Genomic DNA, 24,307 nt, shown 5'->3' with positions numbered 1-24,307 from the left:
TGACCGAGTCTCTCGGCCCTTGTCTGGCCGCAGGTGCAGGCAGCGGCCAGGTGCGTAGGCGCCAAAAAGGGCCCATTTGTGCCCTCAAAAAACCACAGAAATGCTGCTACTTTGGGCACTTTGGAGAGTGGGCATATCCAGCTGGCATGGGACATAGTCTCTGTACTTTGTCAGCACTTGATTCTGTACTTGGCCGTTTTGATAATTTTGCCCCCTCCTACCTTCTTCCCAAGATTATCTGGGCAGATTGCTCTGGTGTTTCTGTCTGCCTTCCTAAAAGCTGTGCTGCACGCTCTGCTGTGAACCTGAGAGATGGTCTGGTGCAGTTCTTCTAGGTGGACATGTCTGCATGAGATTTCATACTCTGATATTCGAAGATGGAGTTATTAGATCTTTTTCTGATTACTTTGTAGTCTCATTTTAAAACCCTTATTGCACCCACAATACAGCCAACAGTTCCTTATTAGAGCTCAGTTTATATTCAAGAAATACCTGTTTAAGATAATAGATTGATAACATCTCTCTAAGAATGAGAAATGGTTTCTAACCTAAATGCAGGGAGAGGTGGTGCTGTGGAGAACACATGCAATAAATAAAAGGGATAATAAATGAGTGCATAGGACAGGGATGTTCAGCCATTATCCGTTCTCCCAAGATAACAACAGGCGTAACCTGAGAGCTGCAAATCATTTCAAGTTCTTTTAAAAGTGGTTTCCAACATTTCCAAGCAAGCTGCGTTTCTCTGTATTCCTTAGCTCTTCAGGAAACTTGCCCTGAGCTTGACTAGAAGGAAGGAAAAAGGCTTTCTCACCTCCTTCCAAGTAGTGTTATTGAGGCCTTTGTTTTGCTGTTCAGTGTAGACCCTCACTGAGCTGTTGCAGAGGATGCATCCTGCTGCCTGTACAAGCCTCTGCCCTGCTGTGTGTTATCGTGGGTAGCCCTGGTTTTCTCTGCTCAGAGAGAGAATAGTCTGAGAGCAACACTGAGGCGTTGATGAGAAGATGGCAAAAGTATATGTGCCCTAATAATGGGGCAGACACCACGGTGTTACCGTGATCGGAGGTCTGCGGGGACGTTACAGGGTGCTTTTCTCATGGAAGCTGTTACCCACCGGGCTAAAGAGCTCTTGGCCTTTCCCCCATTGCCTTGTTGGTAAGGAGGAGTTGAGGGCTCCCTCCGTGTCCTTCAGCTTCTTCTGGGAAATAGAAGGAGAAGGCCCAAGCTCTCTCTGACAGAGGCCCAGAACTTGTTCTTGGCTTTCCTGAATTAATGCTTATTACTGCTAAGCTATTGGCAAAAGATGGTCACGAAAAGAGTTTGTCAAGCTGCAAATCTCTCTGGTAGTTCAGGCTGCAACCAGAATTCAGGCAAAGACTTAGTTTTTCCTTGCCAGCTGCAGAATCATGGCGAAGCTCTGATGCTTCTGTCCCCCGGCGAGGATGCAGACACAGCAGCGATGTTCACTTGCTGAGAAACTTTCCTGTCCCAAAATGGAGATGGGAGTTTGTGGTTAGTGGAGAAGTGGCAGCAGGCAATACTCAGAGGCTCAGATTTATACAGTTTACCCAAAAAAGGATTTGGGCAGAGTTTAGGCTGTGTCCACCTTCTCTGTGGTGATTTGTCCTGTTGTCAGTCTAAAGTCATCTCTGTTGTAGAGAGCTGTTCCTCTGTCATGCTGAATGCTCAACCTTACTTTGCCATGAAAATTGTGTTCAGTCTTCCAGAGCATGAAGTAATGCTTCCTGTTATGGAAAGCCATTCTGTTACACCATTTGTCTTAAGTCATCTTATTACTCCAAAGTTTGTCATCTCTTTTGTTAGTGCCTCCTAACTTGACACCATCAGCACAATTTTCTTCTCTTAGTTTTTGACGTGATACCAAATGTCTATGCATGTCCAGACAGATTCACTATAGAGTACTTCTACCTAAAAAGTAATTTGTCTGAGGAATACATTTGTTGATGTGGCATGTTTGTTGTATTTTATTTAATTTTCCATCTGTGTTAACAACTGGAGGAACAGGTAAAGTGTTGCATGCACCTGGTGCAGAGTAGTATAGCTGTCTGAATATACCAATTTATATAATTATATATTCTTTGTCTTATGTTAACTCTAGGTACAGCACTTATTGTTACGCAGTCATTCTATAAACGTTCATTCTATAAACTGTTTTAATATAAATCCTGGATGTGACAGCCTTGCCTTCAAGTGCGGATTTCTAGGCTGCCGCTTCGTTGGTCCCACTAAACCCGTTGTATCTTGAGTGCTTTGGCTCTTCCTTCTCCTTTGGATGAGATTCTTAATTCTTACACTTTTTTTTTTTAATTAAACCTATTTTTGAAAGTGGATCCAGGATACCTGCACATGCAGCCAGCCTGGCCCCGTGCCCGGGCTGGGAGGTGAGGTTTCCATGCGGTGCCGCGCGGCCGGTGCCTCTAGAGGGCATTCGGCCCCCGGTGGCCGCCTGGTTCAGGTGCTCGGTCGCGCTTGCCAGCCATGCCTTTCCCCTGCCTTCACTATAGGGAGGACCATATAGATTCCTGAATTTATGCCTCACTGCAGTTCTTCAAGTTAGGTGGTGTCAGTACTTAGCTGCAATTAGTTTCTGAAATAATTTCCAGTTTTATAGCAGCTCTTCTGCCTTAATACTCATGTCTACAGCTCGAGAGCATTTTAGACTCATTGGGTTTTTGTTTTGTTTTGTTTCAGTATAACTTTGTTTTCTTTCTTACGGTTGTTCTCAATAGGTTGTAGTTTTCACTTCAACCCAGTACTTCAGTATCTCTGTCCTAGCTTGGTTTTTATTTCTCTCAAGCCTTTTATTTCCTCCTGATATGAATTCCTTGGTACTTATTCATGCAGGAGGTTGATATCTTTAACAAGAAAGGATTTATCCCTTTCCTTGGCAGATGAGTTACAGGTAACCCTTTCGATTTAGTAATATACCAAATTTTCTATTTATGTTTAAAATTTTCTGTTGAAAATTCAAATTTTCAAGATTTTAAAGATCAGTTTGAACCGATTTATTTACCAGCTAGTTTGCTTTATTTCTTTACACAGCTGAAGTCAAGAACCTTAGTTGTAGGCACTCTTGTGTTCACTGTTCTGCCCATTTGCACTGAAGAGTATTTGCTTTCTCCAGCTTTCCTTCACTGCTTGCACAAGCTAGAGCTTAAAATAACAGTGACTTTTTTAGTGTGGAAATTTGTAGGAATATCTGAATATAACTGCTAATAGGAGTGTTTTTCTTTCTGTAATCAATGCCTAGAAAATTAGTCTGTGAGAGTGAAACCAATTGTTATGCTTCCAAGAAGGAATTATTTTATCTTCAGTCTTTGGAGTACGGAGCTTTTGGAGTATGGGTCACGATATGCCTTCAGGTCACCTAATGTAGTAAGAGGAAGCAGCACTGTAATCCCTTCCCGACTGTATAGTTCCTGCTGTACGCTCATGCGTGCTAAGTCCTAGGTCCTGCCTGCCGCTCAGCTTTCCATGCAGGCGTCTCATTTTTGTCGCCCCTGCTCTTTGTGTGTTGCAGAACAGATGAGTTCATTCAGAAGACGATCCGAGAGAAGTTTGCTCAGTGCACGGTGCTGACCATCGCGCACCGCCTCAACACCATTATCGACAGCGACAAGATTATGGTAAGCCTGGCAACTGATTCAATTCTTTTTGGTCCCTCAATAAGATGAATTTTATTTATTTTTTTTCTTCTTGGTTTTGATCCAGAAGTGATTAGAAACATAGCTGTCCCTTAGACTTATCCTAGTTAAGCTGCAGGGACTGACAACTCACGAAACTGTAGTAGTGACCTGAAAAGACTTCTTGCGTTGTTTGGCCCTGCAGTTTCCAGCCTGCGAGGCACGAACCCATTACAGGTGAGGTAGAGCAGCAGACCCGAGCAAATGAGCTCTGGCAGTGCCCAGAGCCCGAGGAGACGCACGCCCAGGTAGACAGAGTCAGCTGGATTCAGCAGCTTCATTAATTCAGTCTCGGTGGGCTGGGGGAGCAGTGACGGTAGTTAGTGGTGTGGGATGTGCAAGAAGGAAGTGGTGGCGGTTGTGGGGCAGGAGGCACGGTGGTGAGGAGGCAGGAGCTGCCTTGGGCAAGGGAGGTGGTGGGAGAAGTAGAACTAGGCTGATGAATTAGTGGACACAGGCAGCTTTCTAAAGCAAGATTCAGACAGAAAAGATGAAGCGTTGCCTCGTCAGCTTTGTTTGCTATAGAGCAGGGATGGTCTCTGCCTTCAAAGCACCCTCCTTACTATCCTGCTGGCCCTGCACATGCACAGAAAATGAGCAATCCTTTCTCATTATTTTCATATAGAGCATGGTCTTCCCTAGGCTCTCAGGAAACCTGGCTGGGCTACATCCTCAGAATGATGTGCAGCCCACAGTTTGGCAATTTTCTGCAGTAGGAAAGGAGGAGAGGAGCTCTTTAGACACGTTTGCGTCACAGCCAGTTAGCAAATAACTGACATGGTGGTTGAAGTGGACATTCAGAACTTGGCTAAACTTCAAGCAGAAATTACTTTTCCCCTCACAGTGCTGACCTTAGAAAGAAAAAACAACCCCCCCTCCAATCTCTTTATTGAGCTGAAGATGAAAACCCTGAAAATCAACAACAACAAAAAAAAGAATGAAATGGAAGTGAATAGTGTTCTGATGCAAAGAGTAAATTGTGAAGTGAGTGGTTATAGTACTTGCAAGGAGAGAAACTAGCAGAACTGTCATAATAAGTCATGTAATTGCAAGCATTTAAGGTGTAATAAATAAATATTTTCTTCCCTGTTGAATACCTCCCCACAAGTGTGATGGATATGTTGGTTTTCTACAACTAAAGTGAACAAAAGAGTTGTGAGGAAACAACTGTGACCTAATTAATAGCTGTGTGTGTTTGTTAGCCGTCCAAAGGGATTTCTGTGGGTTTGGGTTCATTAACTACCATTAACGTGTTATGCACAGAATGCTCTTTCCATTAAGATGTTTTCTTAGTTTACCTTTAATATCATACAGTTGTAATGACAAGTAAATGTTTCTGTGTACTTTTTTTTCCCCTTAAAAAACATTTGAACAAAGCATGCAACTAGGAAACCATCTTTCTTCCCAAACTGCTCCGTGCTTTATTACCAATGGTATAGCTCTTTTGTTGTATTTTTAGAGTCAGCATACTATTTTTAACTTTGTTGTTTCAGCTTAGGCCCTACTAAGAGTTCTGCTTTCCTAAAAGGCCATTTATTTTCATGCATTGTCTAATACAGTCCTTTTAGTATGATTTAATGACCTCTTTAGAATGTATGAAGGAGCAGATTTGCAAAAAGTGGTGCCTTAGGGTCTACAGTCTTCAGTAATTTTGAAAACATTTTTTGTGCTTTTAATATTGCTTCATTTTGATCTTAGGACTTCTGTAATTTTTTGGGACAGAGGAGGACAAGAAGAATAACACAGAGAAAAGAGGGAAACTGACACACTTGACCCATTAAGAAATCTGTTTTCTTGACATCCTTATTCAGAGTAATTGGTTCTGTTTCCATACAAATTGGAAATATGCACTTCCTAGAGGGGATAGAACAGAATTTTGAAGGAATAATGAAAGTGTGCGTTAAAAATCCAACGAACAAGAATGTCCCTCTGGAACAACTAACAATTAAATGAATGCCATTAACAATAAAACAACATTCATTGAAGTTTAATTATTTACTCAATATTAGGAAATTTGAGAAAACATGGCTAAAGAAGGCTTTCTGTTTTAAAATTTGATCTCAAAAATATGCGGTATGTTAAAAATATTCAATTTTAAATTGATGCAGTTTTTTTTTAAAAAAAAAAGGAATGAAAATGCACTAGATGAAGTGTAGTTACTCCTTTACCCACTGTTCTTAAAATTTGGGGATTTGTTTTTCTTTCAACTGAGACCTCTAAGTGCAATAATGCCTGTGTATACAAGCTATCCCAAATCCCAACTGTTTGCTACCAGGGTAAGCTTGATAGAAAATGGCAGAGGAGGAGCAAATACGCAACCTGACAACTGGAACAGTTGGGCAGTTTCTTCTGACAGACAATAAAGTTGTTCTTCAAGTAAATTTTGATCAAAATTGCTCAATCACAGAAAACCAAACCTTGATCTTGAACAAGTCACATAGTCTGAACGTAAGCTAGAGTGTGTTTTTTTTTTTTTCGGTGGTTTGCTTGCTGCTTTTTTATTTCCATAGAATCATTATGTCTGGTAGGGCCCTCAGGAGGTTTGTAGTCCAAACACCTGCTCAAAGGGTGATCAACACTAACTTCAGACCAGGTTTGGTCTGAAACTAATTTCAGCACTAATTTCAGATTCAGGACTTTATCTTTTTGGATCTCAGAACCCCCAAGGATGTTGATTCCCTGGCCTCTCTGGACAACCTGCCTCAATGCAATCACAGGAAGGCTGCTGTAAAGTCTTCTCTTCAGTGTGATTCTGCCCTGCTCCCTCAGTCTCTCCTCAAGGAGCAGGTACCCAGCCCACTCTGGTAGGTCTGTGCTGGACTCCATCCTGTTTTCTCTTGTGCTTCTTGCACTGAGGTGGAGCCAAAAATGGCCACAGTATTGCCGAGCTGGTCTGATGAGCACTCGCTAAATTACCTCCCTTGATCTGGCTATACCTCCTCTTGATACAGCCCAAGATGCTCTTACCCATCTTAAGATGCTCTTCCCCTCGCTGTCGTGGTGCACAGTTTGGTTCCCATTTAGCCAACTGCCCCCCAAACCCCAGCTCCTTTTCAGCAGAACTGCTCCCCAGACAGTAACTCCCCAGCTGGTTCTGGTGCAGGGGGTTGGTCTGTCCTGGATGCAGCATTTCACATGCATGTCTGTTAAATTTTTTGAGGCTCCTGTTGGCCTGTAACTTCAGCGTGCCTAGATCCTTTTGGATGTCGGCCTTGCGTTCCATGTATTGACTGCATTCTCCAGTTTGATGTTGTCCACAAACTTTTGATTTAATTCAATTTAATTGCTTGTTAGGCTAGAAGTTTACAAAAATATGATGTTCACCTTTAGGGTTAATTCGAACATTAAAAAAAAAAAAAAAAAACATGGACCAAAAAATAATTTTGAGGAAGTCATGAGAAAATGTCAAGTTGGATGAGTATGGAAATAAGAACTGAACGTGAACTGTTGCAGGTCTGCTCACACCCTTCGTAATAACCGGTTCTATTTTAGAGAGAAGAAAAGCCTACTGGAAGAGAGGAAAAAAGGAAGAACAGAATACATTTTATACAACTGTAGACAAATCTGGCCTCAGGAGTTGTTTTAAATTCTCGTTTGTTCCGTTCCCAAAACCATACCTCTGGTTTCATAATCCAGGTCACACCTTAAGCGTATTTCCATTATATCTATCTTAGTGATAAATACTTTTTATCAGAACTTCAAACGCTTAAAATCACTGAGGGAAGAGCTGTATTGTGTAATGTGATACTCTCTAACCCAATCACCTCGGTGAGTAATACTACGTTGCACTTGCATAGGACCTTTCATCTGGAAATTGTAACGCTCTTTACAAACATTAATTAATTAAACTTCAAACACCTGGGTGAGATAGGGAAGTATCCATACAATCTTTGGAACTGGAGTTGGAAAGACTTGTTAAGTCAGGCCATCAAATAATACTACCATAAAATTATAATCCAGCGGTTTTCAGAGGCTTTTTTTTTTCCCTTCCTGCGCTGCTGCTGCTGCTCTCATTGCCTTTTCCTCATTTGTTTGAGAACCCACACGGTGACTCCTCCCGGCAGGCGCTTGCGTTCCCGTTTTAGCCACGGGCAGCCACCCTGCTCCCCTCCCGGGCAGAGGGCGAGGGTGGCAGGAGAGGCTCTGGCCTCTGCCCGGTGCCGCGCGTGCCCGCTGGCTCCTGCAGCCCTTCATCCCACAGAGCCTCCCCGCCGCCACGTGCAGCAGCAGCTCTTGCCCTGGCTTTTCCTCGCCTTGAAGAGAGGGCCTTCAGCCTAAATCCCATCTGCAGCTTAGCAAACTGAGCCCCGGGCAGCCTGAGGCTGACAAGAGGCACCGTTCCCAAGGCTTCCAGTGGGATCCCAGGAAATCCCTGCCATCTGCTCCTCTTCCTCTTCTCTGATTTCTCCTCCAGGTTGAGAAATCTTTTTCATATAAATTCTACTTCTGTAAAGGAGACAAGCTTACAGAAATTGAGGTGTAGTGAATCAGTAATAAATTAATTTGGCAAGAGCCTGGTACGTTAAATGCTATGCCATTATATTTTTCTGTAGGAAATCTGTAGGCTAGTCAAGGTCCATGCATTATCCAATGACAAAGATGTTTTTTCCTAGAGACTTTTCATATCAGTGGAGTGCTTCTTTGAAATGGAAACTCTATGTAAGCAGGACTTGATCTTGTAATTAAAAACTGTCATTCAAATAAGATGTTTTTGTTGAAGAGAAGCATGGGAAGAGGTTTGATTTATGGGAGAACCTGTTGTGATTACGTCCTGAAATGACTAACATTCATTCAGGTTAACAATACAGTGTACTCCACTGCCAGATCAAGAGGTCAAAACATAACCAGACATTTTTTTCTGTTCAAACTGAGTTTGCTCCCTTTTTTCTATCAGAAGCTTTTGACCTCAACCCCATCTGTAAGTATCAAACATAAGTAACACAATATGGTATCTTCTTCCTTTGCTTTTTCCCTTTTAAAGCCAGAGACCTTATCAAAGCATTAAAATGGAAATTGATTGAGAGAGGAGAAAAAAAAAATGCATTCTGTGTCATTTAGCTAGCATTTTTACTTGTTTTTCCTTTAAAATATTTGCATGATGGTACAGAGGAGACATTGACATCTCAGTTGTGCAATGTAGAATTGTTTTATGACCAACAGTAGAAGTGCATGTGTCGTGCACGTCGTACCTGAGTACCTTTTCTTGGTCAAAGAAATGACTCCCCGCGCTGAGGTGTTACCAGAGTTACGTTGCACTCGCTGTGGTGGGACTTCTGGTCCTTCGGAATCAGGCGCCGTGTTTGGGGCGCTGTAGACGACGGCCAGCTTCAGGAGGGTGAACCAGGCAGCGCAAATGAGACCTGAAAGGAAAGGTGAAGTCGTGGAGGGAAGTTTTGGTGGGTTTGTTCAGAGAAAGGGAGTCCTTGAAGGTAGCATCACTGAGTTAGTCATTAATGCTGTGGGCTGTTGGCTCTTCCTTTGGTCGCATTTTTGCTGCCTATTTTAAATACCACGACTGGAAAATCTGTGTTTTACAGTAAAACTTACACAATCCCCTAAAGAGAATGTCTGAGTTGTAAGATGTCATAGAAATATGCAGTCCTAGTTGCAAAACAGTCCTTGGTGAGCACTGTGCATGTTGCCCACAGGGATGACTTTTTTGGTTTAAGCCTGTGACAGTTTGGTCAGTTTAAGCCTGTCCGTTTGGTGGAGAGCTACCTGCTCTCCTATACAGGCTCTCACATGCAAAATGTGTTTTAGACAGGTCAGCTGGCAGAAGCCGTAGATTTCTCTTGGACTTTGGGGTCATCTGGGAAAGTGTGGGACTTGATGAAAGGTAGAAGTATTTGAGCTGCGTTCAGAGCTCTTCTTTAGTCCCTTAAAATGCAAAAGTAGGAAGAACTGCATGGGTATAAAATGGATATTTTTTATGGTAAGGCACAGATGCGGAAAGTGTTTCTGACCTTATATTATCTCAGAGTCCTGAATGTGATTGATTATTCGTGGATGGCTGTTGAAGTCTGTTAAAAGAATATATAAGTAACTCGGTGGATTTCAGCAGCTGGTAGGAGCCAAATCCTCAAAACTAGGGATTAGATTCCCCCGTAGGGTTGTTTAGGCACTTAACTTTTCATTGAATCCTTCAAGTAGCTTGTGGATTTGGATTCAGATGTCCACAGAGAAGTCTCTCCGTTCCTATTTCTGTACCTGCCATTAGTGTTCTAAAGAAACAAACACTAGTAACTCCTCTTTTTTTGACCAACCCTCTGTCTTGAAATACTGACTAGTGAATATTAGATGAAAACAATATTTTTTTTTGCAGGCTAAGAAAAATACCAGCTGTGCTGTGGGACAAAAGTCTGTTGGATAAAGTGTCAATCTTGAAATATAAAGGATAGATGCAGAAAGAGGGGTCCTGCCCAGAAACATAAGTTTGAAGTTCATGGTGATGGCTGAGATAGCTTGTTTGGGGAGGTGAGAGAATGCTGTGTCTCAGGATACCTGTATATCAGTATCCCATCAAAACACTGATTCTATATATTGTTGGTGACTGGTTGTCCAGGTTTTCAGGATCCGGAAGATCAAATATGAAAACTTGGGAAAGATCTCCACACTAGCTGTAGGGCTGGTCAGAAAGGCCTGCGGGAGCCTCCAGCGGTTGCAGCGCGGTTCCTAGAGAGCAGAGGTGACCGCCAGCCTCCCTGCCTGGCTCCTTCCTCCTGACCTGGTGGAGGGGCAGGGGCCTCCAAACCTTCTGGTTCCTCCTTTCAATGGGTGATCAAAGACTTTCAGAATTTCTGAAAGAGCCGAACATAGCAAGAGATTTTTTTTTTTTTTAGAAATGATCGATTTTATTTTGAATCTGAACAATGCCAAGTACCACAGTTCCAGATTTTTGGAAATCCATGGGGAGAAATGGATCCCTCGGCGTTCCTTCTTGGAATTTATCTGTTCAGCTTAACAAATAGTAACAGTGAAGGTGGTGTTTTCAGCACAGACTAATTTATGTGTTTCTACCATTAAGAGGGGACGTTATGTTGATGTTTAGGCCAGGTTTTGCATAAAATACTGAGCTATGTACCACAAACGTGTATTTGAGCAAGGGTTGTCAACTGAAGTGGAGTGCGTCCCTTCACTTGCGGGTATCACACCTGGCCCAGCAGCCTCTAAAAGGAGGAAGCTGAAACTCCAAAGAGCTCTAAAAGATAAAGAAAAGGTTGTTGATTCCCTTTGTCAGTGTTAAACCACACCTCACCATAAAGTTGGCATCTCTGAGTTCTTAAAAGCTGCTCCCAATTTCAAGAGGGCCGCCCAGCAAGATTCCTCTTTTGCCTGAATAAAACAACTAATTACTGAAGCAGCACTTCAGATGGGAGCATTCAGATGAGGAGCTGGATTTGAATTACTGCAGGGAGGCAAGCCAGTGTTTCATGAATCTTGATCTTTCATTCTGTCAGACATTTGTGTGGATGCATTTCCATCAGTATAAGGACAGGGCAGTTGGATCACATTCCTCTAAAGGCAGTAGTGTGGCATCCATACTGTGCTAGTAATGCTAGCAACTCTTTAGAGATTTTTTTGCTTTCTCAGAACTACAGTATTATTTTAAATGTAAATCAGTGCAGGACATGCTGGTGGCTGATACTTTGCGCAGAGAGTTTCTGATAAGGTGAAACTTTGTGCATGGCAGCCAAACCACAAATTCATTGTCATAAGCAACTGATAAAACCAAGAGAGTTGCCCAGTCATCTGCAACAATATTCCTTAACCTGTTGAAAAATATATTTTCCTTGTAGCTTATCTACTTTGTAAGATCTTCAAAAGCTGTATTTAAGGGGAGGATTTCTTAAGCTGGAGCGTATCTTCTGACACTTCAGGTCCATCTTCAAGCCCTTCTGCAATCCAGATTGAGAAACGTGGCTTTTCAGTGATGGAAACAGTCGTTAGTGATTGGCCAAGGAAGAGGTTTTTCAACATTTGCAGCTGCTGGTAGGAAGTGGTACCAGGTCCCTTCACACTCTGAGGGGAGAGGTTGAACTCACACTAGTATATTCGCTGTTTTGAGATGAGGAAATTGAAGAATACAAAAAACATCTGCAGTGACTGGTTAACAGGTTTTTCTTTCCTCAACCGAGGTAGAGAAGGAGCTAATATCTGTAGAGTAAGACATAATTGTGATTTTTTTTCCCTCCACAACATTCCAGCAATGCAATCAGATACAATACAATAGCATGCAATCAGATGGAGAAAAATAGAAGGAAGCATCTCTGAGAAAAATTGAGATAATACATATACAGAACAACTTGCCAGGCAGTGCTTAGTTTTCCATGTGTCTCAGGAATAGTGTTAGTATAAAGAAACTCACTCGTTCTGGTTGCAGAACAAAATGACTGCAGTTTATGTGTGGATTTTTAGGAGGGTGCATCTCAACTCCCCGTGATCAGTGGCAGACTTGGCATTGTAACAGAAAAATAAGCTCTGCTGAGAAGAACTGTTTTTTAAGTTTTGGAAATAATTCTTAAATGTAGAAGAAACACTCACTGTGCTGTATTTTTTTTTTAGAAGGAAATAAATAAATAAATAAAGAGTACCCAGCTGGCATATGATATATGAAATGTACATTGTTTGACACCAAATTTGGGCAGGGTTATGTGCAGAACAATATCTGCACAGGAGCTTGAGGAATGCTCAGATTAAACCTGAAGACTAAAAGAAAACAAAAGTGAGAGACAGCCACTCCCCCTGCAAATAAAAAAAAAACCCAAAGCAATGAAGAAATTTAAAAAACAACCATCCCTTTAAAATGGTTCCTGAATTATACCTGCCCCCTTCTCAATGTTCTTCGATGTTTGCAAACCTGTTTAGGTCGGTTGATATTTACAGCTGACTCTTCAGAGAAGTATGTACATGTTTCTGATCTGTTTTGACAAACCATGATGAGACGGAAGAGGCAGAACATACTCTCATCTGAACTTCATGCCAACTGGGACACAGGCCCTTGACTCTTTCCCACAAAGCGATGTATTGTCTTTAGTAAATATATTTCTTATAATATGATGTAACCAGAAGCATCTCCTGAATATTCTCCTCTTCCCAGGACTTTATTGAAGATCATCTTGATGCGTGCTCTCTGAGGGAAACATTGTTTAAAGTTGTACTCCTAGCAGAGTTTTGAACTTTTATAATAATTTTGTTGTTTGGTGATCTCTTCTCCAAGTCTAAATTAAATCAGATGTAGTCCCTAGGAGATAATTTGCTTGAATTATTTTCCTTTTGAATAGGAAATAAAAACATTTATGATCAACTCTTAAATGTCCCATTTTCCCTCTGGCTTTATGGTGAAGATGAACGTGAATAGGAATAGTAGTCATTCCTCAATAATAATTGAAATAAATTCCCATGCCCCCCTCCTCTGTTGCTGAACACTTCCAACCTTGTACTTTTTTTTTTTTTTTCTCAGAATGTTTTATAACTATTGTTCTCTTGGTTTGTCTGCTTTTGCTGCTGCTGAAAGTTAGAAAATGCAGGATTTAGAACTTTCTTTTTGTGTCAATGGATAGCCATAAGTACTTGTTGCTTGGCACAGCAATCTGAAGGGTGTATGTTCTTTCTTTTTTTGTGGCTAGTGACGCTTATTTGCCTATGTTAATCCGCCAAAACAATACTAGATTCACTTACAAAGTGAATGTTTGCTTTTCAGAAGTCCTTTGTAGCAGAACGGCATAGATATTTACAGGATTCCCCAGAGAGAATAGGTACTGCCCTGGTCCTGCAGCCTGTGAAGAAATTTGGGCCATCTCTGTAGAATATATTCTTCTTTTGCCTTCACTGACCTGTTTTTCTCTTCTTTTATTTGTAAAATGAATCTCTGATTTCTTTTTTTCACTGTTTTGTCTTTTTTTTTTGTCTTTTTTCTTTTTAAGTCACGCACAAATGCCAGCATGTATTGAATGTCTAAACTAATCTTGCTGAGGGAAGAATTCTGGATATGAATAACGTGAGCTTTATTTATGTAAAGTCACTTAGCCTAATGGGACTATAGATACTTGGCTTTGCTAGGAAGTCTGTATTTGCTGGGGATCCTTTGGCTTTGTTGTGCTATTATTTCATTAATTACAGAGCACTCCCCTCTTTTCCCTTTACTGAATTTGTCCTGAGATTATGGAATGGAAATACTGCAGTTTGGGGGTTCGGAGAGCTTAGAGTAGATTTTTTTGATAGAATACACCTGGGGCAAAAATGGACCCCACTACCTTGTGGTAGCCAAACTTGATGCAGTTTTAGTTCATTTGCCTTTTGGTGGTGTAAGAAAATAGCTCTTCTATGCTAGCAAGTGTTTATATAAACAACACATTGATGTGGCTAGTGCTGTGTTTTCATGATTGCTTTTGCAGGTCACTCAACTCCAAATCGCTCCTTTTCTGTTTCTCAGCTCCACCCGATGTTTTTAATTCCGCTCTTTCTCTGCTGCTCTGGGCCTCCACATCCAAGTGCTGTTCAGATCTCCTTCGCCTCCTGCCCAGCATGGTGCTTGCCCTCCTGAAAATTACATGCCTGTGAGGAGCAGTCACTGCCCCGACTGTTCAACTCAAAACATTCGATGGAGTGGGGTTAGATGGCACAGGGATTTTACTCAAGGGCAGCATAGTGTTTAAGTACTGATAGAACATAAAATGTCTCAACAGTGCTGCTTGAGTAAAGATAATTTGGACAGATGTGAGTAAAGATCAGCCTCACCGTGTATAAGGAGGGGAGTGAACTCCTCTGAGCAAGAATTTTCCTGCATGCACTCTTGCACGGCTGCCAACATCTCACTTGGTAAATATTTTACTATAGGAGTTATTCTTCCACTTGGGAAGATGCTGTTGAAGCTGTAAGGGTCTAACTACAAAATGGGCAAAGACAGTGCAGAGGACATAAAAAGAGGCTGTCGGTGCAGGGCAAGTGGCGAATATGGCCCTGGTTTCCATACAAGCCCTTTGGGGTTGTATAGTTTTAGTGTTTATTTTGTTTTACTCTGGGATGTCTAAATATTTCGCAGACAGTTAACACCCACAGCATGATTATGAGGCTTTATTTTATCTATTTTGCAAATGGTCAGATGGAGGAACTGAAAAATGATTTCTCTAAAATCTTCGACTCTCAAAGATCTGTGCTAAAGTTTATGAGGAAATCACGGTCTGGTTTCAAGTCCCGTGCTCTTTTGTGTGTCCTCCATAATTGCTTCGCCAATCTGATTTTGCAAACTAGCAGCTTCCCTGGCTTTTCTGCGTCAAGTTCCACAGGTACAACCACCTGGGAATGTATCTGGGTTCAATTCACCCATATTGTGCAGTGATAAGAGTTGCATGCAAGAGGATCAGAAAATATGTGGCTAGTAAACACCAGATTCCACCTTTCCTGAATGATTAGCTTGCTTTTTGAAGTCCTAATGATTTTAATTTGGCTTGGAGTCAGTGAGTAAGAGTATGCAAAGCCTTAGCCAAAGTATCTGTTTGTTTATTTAAATTTTATCAGCGCATATTTCTTCAAAGAAAAGTACCTACCTCTTTGTCTAAGCACTTTTTAATAAATGTATAAATATATAAATGTATAGCTCCCAAGTAAATCAACTTAAATTCTTTCCATTGTCACGTAGATGAGAACAGTTAATAGAAATGTCTTTTTTTTCCCTTTAGTTAAGATGGTACGTGGAGTATTCCTAAGTTATAAAAATGATATTGACTGTTTTTTCTCATTTAAGATGTTTTAAAATAACACATTTTGTTTGTTCAGTTTGTTTCCTAACACAAGCTTGCATTTTTTATTTCTCAAGAAAGGACACTAACAGTGTGATGATTTGTTTAAAATGTCAGTAAATTTTTTTCTAGATGCATTTTGCATCTAGAAGTCTCTTTTTCTCTTTTGGACTTGACCGTCTAAAATGTGCCAAGGAGGAGCAAGTTTTTGGATTATTGCCTTCCTAAGGAAACTATCTTTAACTGACTTACTGAAATATATAAAAGATAGTGATGAAAAATATATTGTTAACTTATCTTCAAATATCCAGATTACATGGGATAAAACTGTGCACTGAAATAGCTACATATGTACAGGAAGTGCCTTTGGAGATGACATACTGTATGTGTTGTATATTAAGTCACTGCATACTGTGCCGTGTGGTGCCACTGGTGATGTAAAGCTTTCCTGCTAGCGCTTTCTTCAGCTACATGCCAAGCAATTCTGGATGTCCCTTGTGGGGGAAATCCCAGTCTAGGCTGGATGCTTTAAGGCAGGAGCTTTTGAAAATAGAAAATAGCTTTTTATAGGTTCCTCTGCAAACAATTTATAAAATTAGATACAGTTATGCCATTATCGTTGGCTGAGTCGATATATGTTCCAGTGCGATGCCCTTAAGCGAACAGGAAGCTCAGGAAGGGGAGTCCTTCCCTTGGTGCCCGGCCCCTGGCGTCGAGTAAGCGGAGGAAGGCCGGAGCAGCGCTCATCCTCACAGTGGGGGAAGGCCGGAGCAGCGCCTCATCCTCACCGCGGAGGAAGGCCGGAGCAGCGCCTCATCCTCACCGCGGAGGAAGGCCGGAGCAGCGCTCATCCTCACCGTGGGGGAAGGCCGGAGCAGCGCTCATCCTCACCGCGGGGGAAGGCCGGAGCAGCGCTCATCCTCACCGCGGGGGAAGGCCGGAGCAGCGCCTCATCCTCACCGCGGAGGAAGGCCGGAGCAGCGCTCATCCTCACCGCGGAGGAAGGCCGGAGCAGCGCTCATCCTCACCGCGGAGGAAGGCCGGAGCAGCGCCTCATCCTCACCGCGGAGGAAGGCCGGAGCAGCGCCTCATCCTCACCGCGGGGGAAGGCCGGAGCAGCGCTCATCCTCACCGCGGGGGAAGGCCGGAGCAGCGCCTCATCCTCACCGCGGAGGAAGGCCGGAGCAGCGCTCATCCTCACCGCGGAGGAAGGCCGGAGCAGCGCCTCATCCTCACCGCGGAGGAAGGCCGGAGCAGCGCTCATCCTCACAGTGGGGGAAGGCCGGAGCAGCGCTCATCCTCACCGCGGAGGAAGGCCGGAGCAGCGCTCATCCTCACCGCGGAGGAAGGCCGGAGCAGCGCCTCATCCTCACCGCGGAGGAAGGCCGGAGCAGCGCTCATCCTCACCGCGGAGGAAGGCCGGAGCAGCGCCTCATCCTCACGGCGGGGGAAGGCCGGAGCAGCGCTCATCCTCACCGCGGAGGAAGGCCGGAGCAGCGCTCATCCTCACCGCGGAGGAAGGCCGGAGCAGCGCTCATCCTCACCACGGGGGAAGGCCGGAGCAGCGCTCATCCTCACCGCGGAGGAAGGCCTGAGCAGCGCCTCATCCTCACGGCGGGGTAGCCCCCTCGCGTGGCTGCACAGCTCCTCCTGGGCAGGGGTCGGGCCCTGTGCGGATGCGGCCGAGCTCCTGCCCTCCTGGGTGAGGTGCCTCGGGGAGGCAGCCTGGGCAGACTGCACGAGCCCGAAGCAGCGCCTCGGGTCTGTGTCCAAGCTCACTGGGGCTGCAGGGTTTTTGTTCTTCTGGCAGTTGTCCTCATGATACCTTTTACTCACCTCTTTCCTGAACAGCTCCATTTTTTTAGAACTCTTTTTTTCCCCTACAAGTATGTACACCACAATTATATTTGGTTATGAGTCCATGAATGAATTTGGTTATTGCCATGTTGTGCCAATATCTTTTTTCAGCAGTATACATGTTTATCCAGTTTTTTATTTATATAGGAATAAAAATATTTTCTCTATTACTTTATTTTCTCACGTAACTTTTTTTTTTTTATGTTACTCCTCCTCCACACAGAGTATAGAGCTTATAAGCCAATACTAAATTTCTTTCTTGAGTCAATACCATTAATTCATAAGCCAGGTAAGCATTTGAGTATATCGCATTTGTCAATATTGACTTTTGCTTGCTATTGTGTTGCTCATTTACTCAGGTTAGTTGGGTTTATCTGGATATCTTCTGGTCTAGACTTACCTGCATGCTTTTGTGTCATTTGAGGGTTTGTTACTCTGCTGATAGCTCCTTTTTCTGATGACTAGCACCTATGTTGCTCCCACAGTACCTACCAGTTCCTAGCCACTAAGCTTTCCCCACAGTAAAAATATAGTGTTTATTTCTAAGCTTTGTTTTCTATACAAGTTCTTGAATACTTTTTGTCTCTTGTAACATGACTATTTAGTTACAGGAGATAGATTTCTGGAAATCCAAATAAACCATTTGTGCTTTTACTTTTCTTCTGGTGCGTTTGAAGAAATCTGTCAGATTTGTGAGGTCCAATTTTTATTACAGCTGTGATGAGCAGTTGCTGCCTGTGATCTGGTGTATGTCTTGTATTTCCACTTTAATGATGGTTTTGACTAAACTACTGTCTCATCTGAAAAGAAAATATACTCATCTGAAAGTTTCCTGCATGATCACTTAAGGCCTTTCAAAATGTAAGTGCTGTACTTGCTGCCATGCAGTCCATAAATGGCATCACGAGTATGAGAATATTTTCTTAGCCATCCAGTCAGCCAACTCTTAAATTCTTTGAATATTTTTGTCTGTATGTATCCTCCGTGGTCTAATGACTTATTAATGGCTGTTTAATTTCACTCTTATTTTTTTCCTTCTCCCTTCCTCTTTTGGGGTACCTCTGTGTCTGGTGGCATCTCATCTTTTTATGTATAAAAAATAGGTTCAGAGTAAGTATTTTTCTAATGTGTAGCTGGCAAAAAAATGATGCAAGAAATTGTTTATCTTTTCAGCAACACCCTCATTTTCTTTAATTACATCTTCACCTCCTCTAATCCAAAAGGTCTACTTACTCTCCCCTAATCGCCTTGGTGGTTATTGCTTGTTTTATACCTACAGCTGTTTACTTCAGAGCCCATTTTAGGCCTCTAAACAACAGGCCTTTGTTTCTTTCTTACACAATGAATCTTGCAATCTGCTTTGTTGGCTTCACAAGCATTGTATTTCCATATTCTGCATAACTTTGCATTGGATTCCTGTAGGTAGAATGGCTGTAGGGCACTCAAAAATAGTACAACTGGTCTATAACCTGAAAAAAAGCGTTTGAAGTGCTGTTTGAAGACGGCATAAGGTCTCATTTTCAGGATACAAAATCCCTCTTAGCACTTAAAGAGCTTATAGTCCACCGCACACCTTGCTTATAGTCTCTAACACTTGCTTTGGAACTTTGTACGTTATTAATTTTATTTTTGTTTGATTTAACAGGTTTTAGATGCAGGAAGACTAAAAGAATATGGTGAACCTTACATTTTGCTACAGGAAAAAGATGGCTTGTTTTACAAAATGGTGCAACAAGTGGGCAAGACTGAAGCAGCTGCTCTCATAGAAACAGCAAAACGGGTAATTTTAAAAGAAGTGTTAATTAAGTTTGTCTCTGCAATTTGTTTTTTTCAAGTTTGTGTGTTCGGTGTTATGATAGACCTTTCTCTACACATCAGAATCAGCTTTACAAGACTAAACCTCATTTTTGGTGCTTTTTTAGTGGGATATACCCAGACTTCAAAATGATAAATATATTTATGTACACTGACTTGCGAGACAGTTTGGTTTTCTCGCAGTTGTCCACTTGTACACTCAATGGTAAATGCTAATGATATGTGACATACACTCCTGTGGAAGACTTTGGTCTTACAAAAACTTGAAAAAAATCGTAAAGGCTGCATAGCACAGCATTGAGTTCTGTTGTTTCTGCATTTTTAAAAGAACTCCCACAATTTTCATTTCAGGATCAGTATCAGCACATTATTTTATGGTCTTTCAAAGTGAGATTATGTTCTTATTTTGTGCTGCTTCTCCTTTGTTCTTGTATCCCTGCTTCATTCTGCACAGATGATGAATGGTGCTCATTGAATGTTTTGTTGCCTCCTGTTCCTTACCAGGCTCTGTGCCTGTTTACTACTTACTATTCAAATCCTACTCAGAGTACAGAATTATCAATGTAATTGTGAGCATTCCTCTGGCAATCAAGGTGTTTAAGAAACATCAGTGGATTAATTTTCATAAAATGCCTCTGAGGTGAAGCTCTATGATCTCTACCTTTCAGATGGAAAGCTGAAGCAGAGATAAGAACATAAAAAGTGACCTCTGGTTGAGGAACTCATTTTGACCATCTTTTGGCTTGATGACTAGGAAAGAAGTTTCTGTTCATTATGATTTTTTTTAGAGGGAGAAAAAAAATCAGACTAAAATTCTGTGTTTGTATTTTTTTAAGAGAGTTTTTTAGATGAAGCTTTGTAGCTAAGAACATACACCGTAAATTCATATGTGGCACTAATTGCAGAACTCTGGAAACAATTTTTTTTTTCCTTAACTAGACTATCTAATGAGTCCTGCTGTTTTCCTAAAATGCTGCAATGGGACTTACTGTATTTTGTTACTAGAAGTATAAGGGGCTAGCTGTGCTCTTCATGGTATGTGTATGACAATCTGGAGCTTATATAACTTAGGCTACAAAGGAGCATGTATATTAGGCGTTGAGTTCCCGTGACCAGTGTTTGTCTGCAAAGTGGAGGGCAGCTTCCTAAGGCTCCATCCTTGGGATGGTGAGAGGTGAGGCTGTCTCACTGTCATCACAGAGGTTTAGCCATGTCATGCTGTCTCTCCTTCCTTCCCTGCAGCTCTTCCCCATTGCACAATTGCATTCAAAGATAATTCAAAATATATAAAAATAATTACTTGATGTTACTTGCCCGTATAGTCATCTGCAGTTACCACATCAATGTTATGTGATTTTGTACAGGAAGGGAAGAGATCCAGGAACCAGTCTCTGCTGAAATGTGGTTTGATGAAAAAGTTTGCTAACTCCCAGGCTAGAAGGCAGATACAAGCTTTAGCATCTGCCAAGAATGCAAAGCATGGTGCTTATCCACACTCAGTCCAAAAAAGTAGGAATTAAGAGACTCTATCTCCCCTCAGTAGCTATCCAGAAGGACAGTTCCAGTTCTCTCCATTTAAATGACTTGGACATTCATTCAGGGTTTTCTTTGTTGATGTCCCTGGTGCTCCATGCACGCTTTCAGGGAAGCTGCTTAGTCAGAAGAGCTCGATCTTGTGGCTCTTCTTACACTTTGTAAGTCTGCTACATGGATTGCTCTTGGTCTCATACATTCCGACTGCGGTTACTAAGAACTGTTTTTATGAAGAACAGCTTTTATTCTGTTGCTGAAAAACAGCATGCTGCACATGAAAAGAGATGGTAATATGGCATATATATGTGTTTCAAAAGGCGTTACAGTGGGTTGCTAAATAAAATGGCTTGGAATGGGGCCATACTTTGATGATGATCACTTGATTTATTGCATTCTGGACCTGAACCTTGGGCAGAACATACTTGTGTTAAGAGCTTCTTTCAGTAAGGTGAGAGTTCAAATGCATTTTTTGGAACAGTGTAGCTTCTACATATATTCTTTGACTGCAAGTAAGGCACATGTGAATAACTGTCACAAATGACTAGGCACTTTTAATTGGAAGCCTCATTTTCCAAAACTCTCCTAGGTATCCTAGCTAATGTTGAAAGATCCAGCTATTCAAGATCGTAATATATCCTGAAACTTTAGTTCCCTCTTCCAAAATGATCCAAACTTGCTATCTGCTTGTCTGTTTAGATCAATGAGTATCCCTGATTTTTGCACAAATGCAAGAAGAAGAAAACCAGCTCAGTGGACCTCAAGCTGGAGACTGCAGGTGCAGTCTAAGCAGTGCTTGAGCCCGACCGCAGTAGGGCTGTGCTTTGCACCGTTAGACTTGTCTCCAGAATAACGCCCTAGGAGAAGGCTGTTTTTATCTTTGTTCATTTTACAAGAAGCTATTAGGAGAAAATCCTATGGGAAAGTGAGATACAGTCATCAGACCGTTAAAGAAGTGTGCTCAGTTATTCAGATAAACAAAACTTAATGTGCTCTCCTGTTGAGAGAAGCTTTTCCACAAACTTTGGTGGCAGCAGGATAGGGCTGTTTTTCTGTCAATCAGTTCTTGAATAATTTGAGGGAAAAGTAAGGATAATTTTGTATTAAAGCTATGACAGATGTGTAAATATTAAAATACTAGCTGTTATCTCACCTCAGTGATTACTTTTTAAAAGGTTGCAGCTCAGCTGGCAGCAAAAGAAGCTTGAATAAAGACTTGGGCATTTAATATCTTGAGGGATTGGGCCCAGGGGAAGAATTGCAATGAGACAGCTGAAAAGCAGCTGCCATTTCATTATGTCTCTAGCAACGTGCCAAGGTTTTCTATTAACTTAAAAATAAAATCGTATTCAAAAGCTACAGTAAAAGTATGTCGAAGTTATGTTTTAAACCAGGAAATGGATGGGAATATGCAACGGAGCTTCCCATCTGCAGCCAGGCACCTGATCAACTTTCCTCTGTTGCATCCCAGAGTGGCTGCTTCCTGAGGAATGCCTCTCAACGGGACTTCCGTTGCTTTGCCTGATTCCAGTCAGTCCTTCCCATTCCTTGAAAGTCCCAAGATGCATGTGCAGCGCGTTAGCGTGCGTACGCAAAGGGCGACAGTGGCACTTTCAGAGCATTTGTGTAGTGTAACTATTTCTATTTTATCCCACGTCGTATTCATGTATATGAAAAGAAGGGTATTATCAAGCAAACTGCCCTTTGTTGACAGCACTCCCAAACGTAAATTGGAGAAATGTCTCATCAGCCGTAGTCGGCGCGGTGTGAATGTGAGACCCGACTCGTGACACGTGTCAGCCTCAGAAAGATAGTGTAGTTTCTGTTTTTAAAGACTCAAACAAAACTTTCCACATTCTTTGAAAAAAATGCATTTGAAGTCCTCTTTCACCCAAACACATTTTTAGATAAGAGCACACAAGTCTTGACATTATTTCATTTTGTTATGCGCATCTGTCAAGGAACAGAGATATGATACAGTTACTAAAAACTGATGATTGTGGAACAGTGAAACTTGACAGCATTTCATTTCCTTTATGTTCTGATTATACATTTATCAGGAAACCTGTATCTCTTCTAGTTCAGCTAGAAATTGGTAGAATTCAAGAACTCAAAGGCTCGGCAAAGAACTGTCCTATTATTTGGTATCATCTTACATTTTAGAGAAGTTGCTTGGTTGAGTCATTGTTAAAGCTTTTGCTTCTTTCATTATTGTGATTCACTATCCAGAGATCACATTTCTATAGGCCCTATAACTGTTCTGCGGCACAAATTAAACGCTGGGATATTTCATACATATACCACGAAGTCTCAATGGTTGTCAATCATAGTTTGTAAAATATAGGGATTACAACCTGATATTAACATCCAAATCCATTGTGTTCATTTTATGTGTGAAAATGAGAAACCCTTGTGCAGACGTAAGATTTCACAGCTTCTTTGTCACCCTGTTTTTAATTTATCTCCATGTGTTGAGCTAGCAAAATGATTTTACTTATCAGCTTAATGTAAAGTGATAACATATATCTCTTTATCTGAATTACCAAGATTGGAGTGGATCTACAGGTTGAGTGTTTATTTCTCGGACTTTGTTGTAATGTAAGATCATACTGTAATTTTACTAATTTTTCAGTGACACTGAATGCTACTAATCTGAAGTTCCTGCTTTCTTGCCTTATCAAAATGTATATACCCATACTGTATTAGTCTCCAGACATTTTATCTGAAACTAAAGGCTTAAGGTATAGTTAATCTTTAATTGCTTACCAAATATAATATTTGTCCTAGGTTTACTTCAGTAAGAATTATCCGGAAGTTGTTCAGAATGGCCAGCTTGCCACGGACTGCTCCTTGGATCCTTCCTCGGGAGCCTGGATCACCGAAACTGCACTGTGATTCCTGACAACCCGCAGCTGTTTCCCAGAGAACGTAAACCTGAGATTATTCAGACTCACTGACTGACAGTGTTTGAAAGTTTCAGATGGGAGGAAGAGTAGGGGGGCGATTCTTTGCACTGGATATCCTTTCTATTTAATATTGAGAAAAAAATATATTTTTTTCTGTGCCTGTTTCTTTAATTTCAGTGCAATATATGTTTTCCTATTGCTAAGGAGATTAGGCGGACTAAGTTTTTATTTGAAAGTTATGTGGTAGAGATCTCTTTTATTTAAGCAGGTGCAGGACACCTAACAGATCTAGGGTGCGTTTTTGGAGCTTATTAAAAACACTGAGATGTGTCCTTTTTCCCTTTTGGAAATATTTTGAGAGCAAGCAAAACCAAAATTTGTTCAGTGTCACTTTAACACAATAACAAGACCTAAACAGCAGATTTGGTAGTGCACAAGTTGTCTAATGCAGTTGCCTTTTTGCCCGTTTTGCAGATTGGTAGAAACAACAATTGAACAAGCCAAAAAGAAAAAAAACTTTTCTTTTTGATAGCAAAAAGTACTATATACTCATTTTTTGATAAATAATTGAAGTAATGCTGTCCAAGGTGAATGTAAATATTACCTTTTTTGCAGAAATCCAACTGCTGAAAAATCATTATCAATCTTCTGTACTTTAGAAGAAAATTACTACAATTGCACTGAGGAAATATTTAAATAATTTAACATACATTCCTTTTTTTATCCAGGTTATCAAAGAAAAAAGTATTAAAATAACTTG

The 24,307-nt window shown here is 41.5% G+C and overlaps 1 protein-coding gene across 1 annotated transcript in view; it reads left to right on the top strand.

Annotated features, from left to right (window-relative positions):
• ABCC4 (ATP binding cassette subfamily C member 4 (PEL blood group)) overlaps positions 1–23,539 on the top strand; it is a 133,988-nt gene extending 110,449 nt beyond the window's left edge. The window contains exons 29-31 of the mRNA XM_088523307.1: positions 3,539–3,644; positions 18,942–19,076; positions 23,429–23,539. Coding sequence (XP_088379433.1) covers positions 3,539–3,644; positions 18,942–19,076; positions 23,429–23,536 — 349 coding nt within the window. The 3' untranslated portion in view covers positions 23,537–23,539. The remainder of the gene's footprint in view (positions 1–3,538; positions 3,645–18,941; positions 19,077–23,428) is intronic.
• The last annotated feature ends 768 nt before the right edge of the window (positions 23,540–24,307 follow it).

The sequence above is a fragment of the Tinamus guttatus genome, unplaced genomic scaffold (genome assembly GCF_059628265.1).
Source record: "Tinamus guttatus ecotype Peru unplaced genomic scaffold, ASM5962826v1 Tinamus_guttatus_pri_ptg000180l, whole genome shotgun sequence".
Taxonomy (NCBI): domain Eukaryota; kingdom Metazoa; phylum Chordata; class Aves; order Tinamiformes; family Tinamidae; genus Tinamus; species Tinamus guttatus.
The sequence above is the reverse complement of the archived record's forward strand: the minus strand, read 5'-3'. Positions and strand labels throughout refer to the sequence as shown.